At 45.1% G+C, this 14,765-nt stretch overlaps 1 protein-coding gene across 2 annotated transcripts in view; it reads right to left on the reverse strand.

The window, feature by feature from the left end:
- The window catches only part of LOC106601277 (uncharacterized), an 83,439-nt gene that overhangs the window by 49,264 nt on the left and 19,410 nt on the right, over positions 1 to 14,765 (reverse strand). Inside the window, exons 5-11 of one of the 2 annotated variants that reach the window (XM_045715122.2) lie at positions 6,766 to 6,888; positions 4,561 to 4,968; positions 3,458 to 3,577; positions 3,199 to 3,318; positions 2,154 to 2,207; positions 1,901 to 1,942; positions 1,078 to 1,140 (exon numbers count right to left, since the gene is read on the reverse strand). In XM_045715122.2, coding sequence (XP_045571078.2) covers positions 1,078 to 1,140; positions 1,901 to 1,942; positions 2,154 to 2,207; positions 3,199 to 3,318; positions 3,458 to 3,577; positions 4,561 to 4,968; positions 6,766 to 6,888 — 930 coding nt within the window. The remainder of the gene's footprint in view (positions 1 to 1,077; positions 1,141 to 1,900; positions 1,943 to 2,153; positions 2,208 to 3,198; positions 3,319 to 3,457; positions 3,578 to 4,560; positions 4,969 to 6,765; positions 6,889 to 14,765) is intronic. The other variant, XM_045715123.2, reaches the window with a different exon arrangement.

Consider the following 14,765-nt stretch of genomic DNA (forward strand, 5'->3'; position numbering starts at 1 on the left):
GTACCCATAAGCACCTCATAAAGAATTAGAGGTATGAGCTAATCCCAAACTGTCAATCACCTAGACTCTCTGCAGCAGAGACAAAGGCCTTTGTCTCAATAGGAACCTTTACTGCAGTATCTGTCACACTGAGAATACTGTTGTATACTGTAAGGCATAACAAACAATGAAGATGAAATACTGTAGACAGGCAGGATTATGGAACACTGTTTATACATTTGTTTCTGATCTGTTTTGAAAGAAGAAAGCGTTTGTTTGATGATCTGATTTGATGTGTTTGATTTGAGGTGAAACCTGGAAGACCTCCGTGTTTTTCTACTACAACAACATGGTTAAAAATCCTTTAGATCACTAGAGACAACTGAGCATCTGTTGGTTTGTGTCTGTGGGACTGAGGCTGTTTTCAGGGAGGGAACACAAACACACAAAGGCACGCACATACACACACACAGTCCAACAGAGTGAATTAGGTAAAACCCACACATGAGTCATCACCAGTCCCTTAAGCCCAGCAAGGTTACGGTCAAGACCACAGTGAGGTCACAGCATTCCTGACCTGCTGTGTAGGCTGTGGTCAACCTGTGGTTTCGGTCAAACCCAGAGGACAGTCCCTGTGGACCCTGACTATGGTCATACTGTCCCAGAGGACAGTCCCTGTGGACCCTGACTATGGTCATACTGTCCCAGAGGACAGTCCCTGTGGACCCTGACTATGGTCATACTGTCCCAGAGGACAGTCCCTGTGGACCCTGACTATGGTCACACTATCCCAGAGGACAGTCCCTGTGGACCCTGATTGTGGTCACACTGTCCCAGAGGACAGTCCCTGTAGACCCTGACTATGGTCACACTGTCCCAGAGGACAGTCCCTGTGGACCCTGACTATGGTCACACTGTCCCAGAGGACTGTCCCTGTGGACCCTGACTATGGTCATACTGTATCAGAGGACAGTCCCTGTGGACCCTGACTATGGTCATACTGTCCCAGAGGACAGTCCCTGTGGACCCTGACTATGGTCATACTGTCCCAGAGGACAGTCCACTATGGGTCAATACTCCACGGGGGAGGATACTCACCAAATCACCTGGGTCTCCACTGGGTCCTCGGGGGCCCATTGGTCCTGGTCCACCTGGAATACCCTGGAAAATAAACACACAGTCACTCAGCACTGATCCATAGTATCAATATGGGCAAAACAATGGAGTAAAAGTTATCAATGTAGTATCAATGTAGTATCAATGTAGTTTCAATGTAGTTTAAATGTAGTATCAATGTAGTATCAATGTAGTATCAATGTAGTATCAATGTAGTATCAATGTAGTTTCAATGTAGTATCAATGTAGTATCAATGTAGTTGCAATGTAGTATCAATGTAGTTGCAATGTAGTATCAACGTAGTTTCAACGTAGTATCAACGTAGTATCAACGTAGTTTCAACGTAGTTTCAACGTAGTATCAATGTAGTTTCAATGTAGTGCAATGTAGTATCAACGTAGTTTCAACGTAGTATCAACGTAGTATCAACGTAGTTTCAACGTAGTTTCAACGTAGTATCAATGTAGTTTCAATGTAGTATCAATGTAGTATCAATGTAGTTGCAATGTAGTTGCAATGTAGTATGCAATGTAGTATCAATGTAGTTTCAATGTAGTTTCAATGTAGTTTCAATGTAGTTTCAATGTAGTTTCAATGTAGTATCAATGTAGTATCAATGTAGTATCAATGTAGTATCAATGTAGTATCAATGTAGTTTCAAGGTAGTATCAAGGTAGTTTCAATGTAGTATCAATGTAGTTTCAATGTAGTATCAATGTAGTATCAATGTAGTATCAATGTAGTTTCAATGTAGTTTCAATGTAGTATCAATGTAGTCGTAATGACTTGGAGCAGGGGTCTTACCTCTGGTCCAGGAGGGCCGACTGCTCCCTCCACCAGTGTACCCTGCACAACATCACAGAGATTTGACAATGACATATAAACACATTCAGTACATACCAGAGATATTTCAACATAAATACTCCATATAGTCTTTATAGAGTCATAAAGATTACATGAACAAAACACCGACTTGAATGAAAAATCCTAAAATAAAATCTTAAGGGCCTAAAATTGATTTCCATGAGCAATATTCTGTCTGAATACTCAAGCTCACCGGTTCAAAGATGGCAGGCTCTCCCTTCTCTCCTTTCAGTGCTCTGCCACTGGCCTGAGACACAGACAGACACAGACAGACACAGACAGACACAGACAGACACAGACAGACACAGACAGACACCGACAGACACAGACAGACACAGACAGACACAGACAGACACAGACAGACACAGACAGACACAGACAGACACAGACAGACACCGACAGACACCGACAGACACAGACAGACACAGACAGACACCGACAGACACAGACAGACACAGACAGACACAGACAGACACAGACAGACACAGACAGACACAGACAGACACAGACGGACAGACACATGAACAGACGTGTGAGGTGATTGATGACCTACTGTGTGTACAGCAGTTGTAGGTCATGTACAGCAGTCTCAGCAGTCTCTGAGTGGATATAGTTGTAGGTCATGTACAGCAGTCTCAGCAGTCTCTGAGTGAATACAGTTGTAGGTCATGTACAGCAGTCTCAGCAGTCTCTGAGTGAATATAGTTGTAGGTCATGTACAGCAGTCTCAGCAGTCTCTGAGTGAATACAGTTGTAGGTCATGTACAGCAGTCTCAGCAGTCTCTGAGTGAATATAGTTGTAGGTCATGTACAGCAGTCTCAGCAGTCTCTGAGTGAATACAGTTGTAGGTCATGTACAGCAGTCTCAGCAGTCTCTGAGTGAATATAGTTGTAGGTCATGTACAGCAGTCTCAGCAGTCTCTGAGTGAATACAGTTGTAGGTCATGTACAGCAGTCTCAGCAGTCTCTGAGTGAATATAGTTGTAGGTCATGTACAGCAGTCTCAGCAGTCTCTGAGTGAATACAGTTGTAGGTCATGTACAGCAGTCTCAGCAGTCTCTGAGTGAATATAGTTGTAGGTCATGTACAGCAGTCTCAGCAGTCTCTGAGTGAATACAGTTGTAGGTCATGTACAGCAGTCTCAGCAGTCTCTGAGTGAATACAGTTGTAGGTCATGTACAGCAGTCTCAGCAGTCTCTGAGTGAATACAGTTGAACTGAATGATTGATGAGGCCTACCTCTCCATCCCAGGTATCAGCCCCCTCTCTCTCTGCAAAGCCATATCCGTCCTCGTACGTCTCATACTCTTCATACTCCTGGTTCTCTGTCTCGTTACTTATGTCCTCGTACTCTACAGCCTACGAGTCCACACAACATGCCAGCAAATCACATGATCCAATGACCACATTAATAACTGAGCTGCTACTGTACATGACGGTGATACTAAAACTGAGCTTCACCGTATGAACAGTATATAAAAATCTCAATTCAACTGACCTCGTAATCGCTGATATTGGGACCCACTGTTACCATGGAGACGTCGAGGTCATCGTACAGGTCGCCGTAGAAGTTGTCGTGGAACTCCTCCATCTGGGGCTTTTTGTCCAGCCTCTCCTCCTGCACAAGGCCAGAGCGTTTAAGGTCAGAACCATGGCAACAGAAACCATGGAGACACTGGGCAACATTATGGTCTGTCTGTCTCTCTTTCTGCCCAGTCCACTGAATTTGCCCAGCGCTTCCTTTTTACACAGCCTATCACAGCGTACAGTTTGCTAAGCTAGTTAGCAGCACAGGTGTTGGTTATGGGAATAGGCAGGTCATACATGTAGCAAGCCTCAGTGTGTGTTATTAATTATCCTATGGTGATGAAATATTTCACAACCAGGTAGTGATGGCAGCATGACATGGATTACGACAGCCATTACAGCCAGAGTATGAAAATAAGCAAATTCAGCAAATTAGCAAAAGTAGCAAATGATAACCTTTAGATATTTCAATCATGGGGACTTATTTTTACCTACATATTTGCTGACAAAACAACTTTTGAAAGACAATGCAACACAGGAGGCATACTGTTTTGGATACATGTATAGCTTTAAAATCAAAGGTTTGGACTGGGTTTGTGTAAGGACATAAACTCTCAGGTCAAGGAGATATCACAGAAAAATACACAACACCTCATACATACCACTTACTCAGAAATGTATGTTCAACTACAGGTACTACGAAAGGCAGAACTAGTGTTATCAACACAACTAGATTCATATAAATGTCTTGCAACCCATAAACAACTATTGTGACAATTGAGTCACAGTTGTCTATGTGTTAAAACACAGTGTAGAACATAGTCTAAATTCTAGATTGTCTGCATACTCTACTTAATCTAGATCTAGAGGGATGCAGGGATTCTCTGTGTTCCATTGTGAGTCCTGGAAGAGGAGGAGGTGATTAGGGTAGTGCTGGTTAGGTTAGAGGTCATAGTGAGGAGAGGAGCAGGTTGACAGAGGGTGTAGATGAGGCATTCTGGGAGAGTGGGTCAGTGCTCTGTTAGGGATGGGATGGATGGGGAGGGGGAGCTGCATTGTAACTTTTCAGTCTACCTCCTCAGTGACCTTTGACTCAGGCAGTGCACTGGGCACCACAGAGGGGTCCTCAATGTCAGAGTCAGGCCTGTGTGTGGGCCTCTCTGGGATCATGGTGGTCTGGTCAGGGGCTTCAGATGGGGTGACAGCTTCAGGAGTGAACAGTTCCATCGTAGATGGCTTTTCAGTGGGATAGTAGGTTTCTTGGGATTGGTTTACAGGCAAAACAGTGGACACCTGGACGAAACCCTCCTCCTCTGGACCCGCCTCTCCTTCTTTTCTCTTCTTCCTCGACTCCTTCTTGCCCCTCCCCTTCTTGCCACGCTTCTTTTTGTCCTTTTTGCCTTTCCTGTCTTTTTTGGAGTGTTTCTTTGGCTCCTCTGGCTCGTTGCTTTGTATCATGGGATCAGGTTTAAGTTGAGAGGTCTTTTATGAAAAAGGGGGGACAAGGGAGGAGGAGGGGCACGAACAAGAGAAACAACAACATGGTGAAATACCTGAAACATAACATGCCAGGAGAAGAGAGGCACTATGCACACATCCAGTAGGGCCAGGCATAGATCATGACTCCCACACACACACACACTCCACACACACACACACACACACACACACACACACACACACACACACACACACACACACACACACACACACACACACACACACACACACACACACACACACACACACACACACACACACACACACACACACACACAGTAGTCTTGAATGAGACTACTGTTTATTTATCACTGTTTACCACTGGCCTGTCAACAGAAAGGACATACTTTCTCATGAGGTCAGGGGTCAGTGTGTTTATGACCCAGTTGGGCTGTTAAAATATGTAAACATAAATGTCTTTTATGTCCTTTTTGAACTCACATCCATATCTGTCACTATTATTGAAGACCTTTGTATGAGAACGTTGTTGAAGATCTGGTCTGGTAAATACGTTGATGAGATTGTAATGGTTTGTAAACAGGGTCAGTGTGAGGAGGATATAAAGTGAGTAGATTGAGTGATGCTGACAAGGTCTTGGACACAGAGCAGGTTTCTCAGCTGTAGATCTAGAATAGCCAACACGCTCTAAGTCTGATAGACACTGATGGACAGTCCCAGGAGCAGCGCCAGGAATTGGACACACCCAGACACAGACACAAAGCCAGGCGTAGGAGGCTACACGCAGAACACTGTTCTCACAGACCCTGACAGCATCTCCCTGCGGGCCGCATGCATCAATGTTTCTTACTTTTCCTCTCTCCCTCTCTCCAAAACACTTTTCTCCAACATAAAGACACACACATACATCATAATATAACTCATCTCTCCCATTGCCCAAGCAGGCCCGGTGAAGAGGGGAAGAGCCAGAGTGGTGATATCCTGTGAGATTTACGGGGCTCCTGGCTGTGTGTGTTCAAGCTGAAGCAGCTCAACACAGCCAAGGGAGAGATGCACCACTCTGCTGCTGGCTCACTATCAAAGACAGGGAGAGGAGCTTCTTCTGATGCTGACTGACTGATGTCTCATTCTTCTCTGGCCTGGCCTCCCTGTGTTTTAGTGGTGTGTTCCGGGCCCCTAGGCCGTGAAGACTGGGTAGTGATAAATCATGTGATTCAGTACATGGCCAAGGCTGGGATTGGCTGGGCTACAGAGGGCGGGGCTGGGCAGGTCTCTGGCAGACACTATTGATATGCATGCTGCTTGTTCATCGTTTTATCTGTTGGCTGAGAAACAAGGGGCTAGGGAAGCAGCTGTAGCGGCCAGCACTGTGCTGTGTAGTCAGGACCTGCACAAAGCCTCAACATAAAACTGTATCTCTGAAATGTTGAGCCCTGACTAAGCCAGCATAGAGAGAACTCAAACTGGAAATATCGCTACGTGAGTTCTAAAGCACCCTAAAGCAGTCCAGACAAATACACTCTCTGTTCCATAATCAAATTATGATCAGGGACCATCTGGGTTTTATTGAAGGTGTGGAACGCAATCCATGTCTTTGTGTTCATTTGCAGTTTTACTGAGGTTGTAAGGTTGTGTGTGTCATGTTAGCGTCCCTGTTCACTAACTACAGATGGAATTCCAACCTGGTTTCTTTGCTAGCAGCCAGAAACCCACATCATCAACTACTGTATAACAGATTATTTCATTGCATACACATATGAAAGAAGAGAGAGAGTGGGTGTATGTCAGAGGGTGTCTCCCCCTGGTGGCTGGAGTACTGACCTGCTCAGGGTCCTGGGCCTGTCTGTTGTAGGACAGGGGAGAGTCACAGTCAGGGATGTAGTGCAGGCAGTAGTCAGCCGCAGCCTGGGCGTCCTCCAGAATCAACAACTGCTGGATCTCTCCCTGGAAAACACACACACACACACACACACACACACACACACACACACACACACACACACACACACACACACCAGAAAGGCAGGCAGACAAGCATACAGAAAAACATAAAAGCATCATGTTGACCTCACAGACAAACATACAGGGACAGAAAGGATCAGCACATCACTCTGACATTGCAGTCTATGAGAAGCACTGCGATGGCCTCGGAGGACCAGGCTGAAAATGGCTGGGAAATGGAATGCTTAGTAGGATGTTGCCATACCTCTAAGAGAATGTGTTTAATAGAGCTGAAGCCGTTTCATATGTGAATATCCTGTGTGTATAAAATGGCCAATACTACTGTGACTGCTGCTCCCACAGCCCCTCTGTTCCCAGGCTTCTAGCAGGGTGCTGAGTGTACACATAACAGTCAAATACTTCCATCACACTCCCATTTCAAACACCCCTTTACATCCCCAGCTTGCCTCGGAGGGCCAGAGTGTGTGTACACATAAACACACAGAGAGACCTCGCCAACCCCCCCCTCACACACACACTTTTTATTAGTGCTTCACTCAGATCTCACCGAGCACAGATCTCAGGCCAATATTTAGCCAACATAAACTACTAGGTTACAGTTAATGCTCCAGAGATGAAAACCCAATCAACATCAAATTCTACCACACCTTTTCAGAGAGAGAGAGAGAGAGAGAGAGAGAGATTCTCAGCCAAAGATCAAAGGCCCTGTTCCACCTTTGGTACTGTATCCCTCCCCACTCCCCCTAGCTGGCGCCGGCCGGCTGGTCAGTTTCGTGACTACTTTGTCCCTGCGCAGCAGATGTACAGCATTACAGTACAGAGCCACAGAGCACATCTCTAGACATGGAGTCATCCTTATCCATTTATCAGCACATTACAGTGGCTGCAAATATCTGAGGAGAATATGTGTGTAGATGACTTAGACCACAGTCTGGGAGCGAGGCGGCAGGTAGCTTAGTGGTTAGAGCGTCGGGCCAGTAACTGGAAGGTTGCTGTATCGAATCCCTGAGCTGACAAGGTAAAAATCTGTCGTTCTGCCCCTGAACAAGGCAGTTAACCCACTGTTCCCCAGTAGGCTGTCATTGTAAATAAGAATTGGTTCTTAACTGACTTACCTAGTTAAATAAAGGTTAAATAAAAAATACAGTTCCTCCTCTTAAGTGCTGATGACAAAAACCAACAAACAGCATCAGATCACAGTCACACTGTACTGTCTAGTTCCCATAGCGACACACAGACTCAGCTCCACTGAAGAAAGAAGAATCTCCAGCAGACTAGTACAATTGGATACTCTGTATACAATGTAATGGATCTTTGATACCAACATTCCAGCCAATAGAGCTGCTCCATTGACTAACATAGGACTAGAGTGGTTGGAAGTGTGGGCTTGCTGTGGTGCTAGTTAGCTGGTATTGATTCAGAGGGGTTAGGTTAAATGTGGAAGATACATTTCAGTTGAATACCTTCAGTTGTGGTATTCTCTTTTCCCTTTCCACTTTCATAGCAGCCAATTAAGGATGTATTATATAGACCTTGTTAAAGCCACAGTGAACGGACTTTACCTCTTCTCCACTAATGAGATCTCACTCCATAAACACTGTCTAGAACTGGCCTGAACTAGGAGTCATCAAACACTCCTTTGTAGCACTGTTATACAGTCTGTATCTCTCTGGGCTAATAGGACCTACAGGTTTATGCACAACAACAACAATGAATATAGCTGCAAGCAGCAATGTCGGGGTTCAAGCTGTGGGCCCACTGTGCCACCATCAAGACAAATTGGACACATCGCCCAAGGATGAGCTGTACTCTGTACTCCTTACCACACTTTGCAAATATCCAAACGAAAAATCAATGAGATCATGCTATATGAGTTTAATGTATTTTGAACTATTTTTTATGATATTGACCACTTTAAGTGGCTTCTTCTATTTTACATGACTCTAGCTCAAACAATATGGCTGCTATGAGCCAATGAGCTTGCATTAATGTATTTTCCTGTCCAACAGTGCCAAAATGAACCATATTTTACATGTTAGCTAGACTAATATCCCTGAGCATGTGTACCAAATTTCATCACTCTGAGTCAAATAGATCAAGAAATATAAATATGTGCCCGTTAAAGCGCCACCATGTGGTTGATCTAAATGTGCTTGCATATGTTGAGTCTAAACCGTGTTTGGAACATATGTACCAAGTTGAATTACAATACGAATATCTGTGTCTGATTTATATGTATTTATGTGCCAGATCAGGTCCATGTGAATGTTTATTGGTCAGTAGTTGCCATGTTGTTTGACATACTATACTGAAAAAATAGTACGTTGATAGAGCTTGTTCCATAGATGCCATATATCCATTTATGTGCAGATCAGTCATTCGGTGACAGAGGAGTAGCGTTTTAAGTGTTTTTCACATCATTCTAAATGGCGGAAAATGTATCATGGCGGACCTTATAGGTCCATGAGGCAAATTTGTTCCTTATGAGCAGTGGGACCTATGTACCAAATTTCATGACTCTCCATCACACAGGGTGAGTAGCATGAGCTTTAAAATTTTGCAATTTCAATCGCTTGTTATAGTGCCACAATGTGGCAAATTTGCATGGGATTGCTTGAGAGGGTGTGACCCATGGGCCGTTACCATCATGCCAAGTTGTGTCCTCCTAGACTTACCATCTCACAGGAATTGCATGTTATTTTCCTTGGGGGAAGAATCCAGTATAATAATAATGAACCAGAAGAAATACAATAGGGTATTACCTGTTTCGCTGCTTGAACCCCTAACAACAACAACATCAACAACAACACATACTGCACTGAATATGACTACACCTCACCTCACTTCAGTAAAACATGAAGAAATACTTAGCTCCTTACTAGCCTGCAGGGCAACAGATGTTAAAACATCTGAATACAATCATCAGAAAGGAAGAAATGCATCTACAACAGACAGACCTTGACTAATTAAGGCAGCATTTCCAATCTCTCCAGCTATCCATGAGATTCCTCTATCAATATCAAATCTGCCCTTTTAAGACACGCTTGATAACAACCCAACATCAAGCCAAACCAACACCAAAACTCTGAATGTTTTCTAAAGAGGGCTGATTACTCACAGCAATAATACAATGATTAATACAGACAGACAGACACGGCCAGATGTTGTTCACACATAAACACTGAGCTGGATCATATCTAAGCGTTAGACGTGGCAAAAGCACACAAACAGCCCATAGAGAGCCCAGACAATACATTCAGACTTGTGGACAGTTAAATGATTGCTTTAGTATGTGTACGTGTGTGTGTGTGTGTGTGTGTGTGTGTGTGTGTGTGTGTGTGTGTGTGTGTGTGTGTGTGTGTGTGTGTGTGTGTGTGTGTGTGTGTGTGTGTGTGTGTGTGTGTGTGTGTGTGTGTGTGTGTGTGTGCGTACAGTATTTACGTGCACATTCTTGTGTCCGTGGCTCTGCACGTGGGTAAACAACACCAACAGTCATTTGAAGGAAATCTGGAAGCAATAGAGGCATTAGGGGCTGACCACCGTCCCCAAGCTCCCACACTATGTTCTCCCACGCTGGGGGAACTGGGCCGGAACACTGGCCCTCTGGATCCCTCCTGGAACAGAACCAGGTCCTGGGAACAGAACGGGCCTGCGAACAAGGCCAACTTCTCCCACAGTACCAGCCTCATCCAGGTCAACACGGCCCTGACCCACAGCCATTCAACATGGGACACATGAGCTGGCCTCTCACTCACTTAGACTATTCAGAGAGAGCAGAGCAGAGAGAATGCTAAAGAGAATGTTGATCATTGACGGGTATTAGTCATAAGGACGTCAAAGGGATGTTTTTTTGCAGCCTGAAAAATGATAAATGGAATGTTTTGAAAGATGGGGTTGGGGTGAAAATGGATCTTTACAGTTGTTTTATACAAGGAATGTTCAGGGGAAGCATGAAAGAAGACTGTTTTATTTGGGAGATAGAGGGGTGTCTGTTAAAGTAAGAAAGGGAGGAGGAATCTAATGGCATGGGAAGCTATTAAGTTTTACTTATGAAGTAGGAGAAGCAGTTGAGGTAAAGTTAAGCCATCAGCGGGAGGGGGGGTTATTGTGTGGGGGCGTGGCTAGAGAGGAGATTGTATAGTTATTGTCTACGTGAGAACATCAGGGGACATCTGGTTCTGAGAGGGTGAAAGCTGAGAAGACTGAAGTTTGTATACATTAACCCATCAGGGCCAAATAATAACCCTTCCTCTGTACTTTTCCAATGTCTCAAGTATGCAAAGTCTGGGTTGGGGTGGTACCCTGAGGGGCCTGAGAGATGGGAGGGTGTGTGCTCTGTGACCCCCTCCTACTCTCCCCCTCTGTGTCTCAGGGCCTGCGGACATGAGCTGAGATGGGACTGATGCTCTACTCGGCTCTCTTTATGCTGGAGGCTACTGAATTAAGAGTGGAGCTGCATTGGAATTACAATGGACTAGGCCTGCACACTATCCTGGGAGAGACATTGGGAATGACTTATGGAACAGGGTCAGGGAAATGAAAATAAAAGAATATGAGCTTTACTTGGAATTCATTTATCTTTTTATTGTTTGATTTGAAAGCACATATGTATGGCACACACACCCACACCCACACACACACACACACACACACACACACACACACACATTATATTATTCACCTATTTAACTACACATCATAACTCACTGTTCAGTGTCCGTTTCAATTTTAAGGTTCCATAATGACATGGTCATTTCCCCAATCACTTTCACCAAGCTCAAACAACCCAAGCCATCATTAAATATGTGATCTTTGCCCTCCACAGCTACTCAGGGATAATGATGAGGACATCAGCCCTGACGAGTGTCGCCGTAGGGATAAACACTGACGACTGGGAAATTCCTCTTCCCACAAGATCAATCCTCCCAATCAGCAGGCATGAACAACACTCATACATTCACTGACACATGTTCACACTCACACACTCTGAAACGTCACAATATAGAGCTGTCTGTTCAAATGTCAACACATCTAACACCCCACACTCTCCAAAACATCCAAACTCACTCATACAAATACAAATGTTGAGTTTCATTTCCAAGTACTTGATCACAGTAGAAAAGATGTGGCCAGAGCAGATCATGTCTGAACAGTACCTCCCTTCTGCAAACAACCTAGTCCTCCCCTATCTGCTGCTCCACTCTCAACCGTTCTCCACCCCTCCCATTCACACCCCATTAAAGCTTTCAGCATCAACACATATTGCTCCAGCCTGCGTGTTCACAACTGAACACAATTAGTGGAGTATGTGATGGAATGTGCCATCTCTTTCATTTGTATGGGCCGGGCCAGAAAGGAGGTTATGAGAAGAGAAAGTCATCCGAGTTAAAACAAGGTTAGTGGGATCGGGATCCCCTGCGGGTTCATGTCAGAATATTCAGCTAATATATGACGAGTGAATATCTCCACTGGTCTAACAGGCATATTTGATGAATTAAGCTCACATGGAAATAATGGTTATTTTAATCTCGGCCGTTGTGGCTTTAGAGGATCTCATTCACGCCTCAATAAAATCATTTCTTCAGGGCTACAAGTAGAATTTATAGTAGGGATATTGCATTAGGTTTTAAGTCAGAGTGTTAACCTCCTCCCGGTATTGTCCAGGCAACGGCTCATATACGCTGAGTGTACAAAACATAAGGAACACCTTCCTAATACTGAGTTGCACCCCCTTTTGCCCTCAGAACAGCCTCAATTTGGAGGGCAATGGACTCTACAAGGTGTCAAAAGCGTTCCACATGGATGCTGGCCCATGTTGACTCCAATGTTTCCCACAGTTGTGTCAAGTTGGCTGGATGTCCATTGGGTGATAGACCATTCTTGATACACACAGGAAACTGTTGAGAGTGAAAAACCCAGCAGCGTTCCAGTTCTTGACACACTGACACTGGTGCGCCTAGCACCTACTACCACATCCCGAGTTCAAAAGTGTGCTTAAATATTTTGTATTGCCTATTCACCCTCTGAATGGCACACATACACATAACCTGTCTCCTCCTCTTCATCTACACTGATTGAAGTGAATTTAACAAGTGACATCAACAAGGGATCATAGCTTTCACCTGGATTCACCTGGTCAGTCTGTCATGAAAAGAGCATGTGTTCCTAATGTTTGTACACTCAGTGTAGATGATCCCAGTATTTGATACCACATCCAGAGCAAGCTACCGGAGAGCTACTGCCGCGAAACCTCAACAAAAATGATATTCTACTCAGACGGACCAGGTTGACTTGACCCTGGACCATCTTGAAACCTACGAGATAAGAATAAGGAACAAACAGAAGTGGCATGACACCCTTGCTGATGAAGCCAAGGCTGCCTCTAAGGTGAACTATCACTGGGGAAGACTACACCCCCCCACAGCGTGAGGACCCTCATCCTGGACCTTGCACGTCATGGACCCTCACCCTGGACCTCACACGTCATGGACCCTCACCCTGGACCTCACACGTTATGGACCCTCACCCTGGACCTCACACGTCATGGACCCTCACCCTGGACCTCACACGTCATGGACCCTCACCCTGGACCTCACACGTCATGGACCCTCACCCTGGACCTCACACGTCATGGACACTCACCCTGGACCTCACACGTCATGGACCCTCACCCTGGACCTCACACGTCATGGACCCTCACCCTGGACCTCACACATTATGGACTCTCACCCTGGACCTCACACATCATGGACCCTCACACTGGACCTCACACGTTGCCTGGACGCCTTTGACTCCGAGTGCCTCTGCCGCATACTGGGCATCACATGGCACGACCACATCCACACTTCTTCCGTGGCCTCCAACTGCTCTTAAATGCTAGTAAAACTAAATGCATGCTCTTCAACTGATCGCTGCCCGCACCTGCCCGCTCGACTAGCATCACTACTCTGGACGGCTCTGACTTAGAATACGTGGACAACTACAAATACCTGGATGTCTGGTTAGACTGTAAACTCTCCTTCCAGACTCACATTAAGCATCTCCAATCCAAAATTAAATCTAGAATCGTCTTCCTATTTCGCAACAAAGCCTCCTACACTTTTGCTGCCAAACATACCCTCGTAAAACTGACTATCCTACCGATCCTTGACTTCGGCAAAATAGCCTCCAACACTCTACTCAGCAAATTGGATGTAGTCTATCACAGTGCCAGCTGTTTTGTCACCAAAGCCCCATATACTACCCACCACTGCGTCCTGTATGCTCTCGCTGGCTGGCCCTCGCTACATATTCGTCGCCAAACCCACTGGCTCCAGGTCATCTATAAGTCTTTGCTAGGTAAAGCCCCGCCTTAGCTCAGCTCACTGGTTACCATAGCAACACCCACCCGTAGCACGCGCTCCAGCAGGTATATTTCACTGGTCACCCCCAAAGCCAACACCTCATTTGGCCACCTTTCCTTCCAGTTCTCTGCTGCCAAATGACTGGAACGAATTGCAAAAATCACTGAAGCTGGAGACTTATATCTCCCTCACTAACTTTAAGCATCAGCTGTCAGAGCAGCTTACCGATCACTGCACCTGTACACAGCCCATCTGTATCTCTACTTGCACATCATCATCTGTACATCTATCACTCCAGTGTTAATACTACATTTGTATTATTTTGCCACTTTGGCCTATTTATTGCCTTACCTCCCTAATCTTACTACATTAGCACACGCTGTATATAGATTTTTCTGTTGTGTTATTGACTGTACGTTTGATTATCCCATGTGCAACTCTGAGTTGTTTTTTTTGTCGCTCCGCTTTGCTTTATCTTGGCCAGGTCGCAGTTGTAAATGAGAACTTGTTCTCAAC

The sequence above is a fragment of the Salmo salar genome, chromosome 03 (assembly GCF_965601325.2).
Source record: "Salmo salar chromosome 03, fSalSal1, whole genome shotgun sequence".
Lineage (NCBI taxonomy): Eukaryota > Metazoa > Chordata > Actinopteri > Salmoniformes > Salmonidae > Salmo > Salmo salar.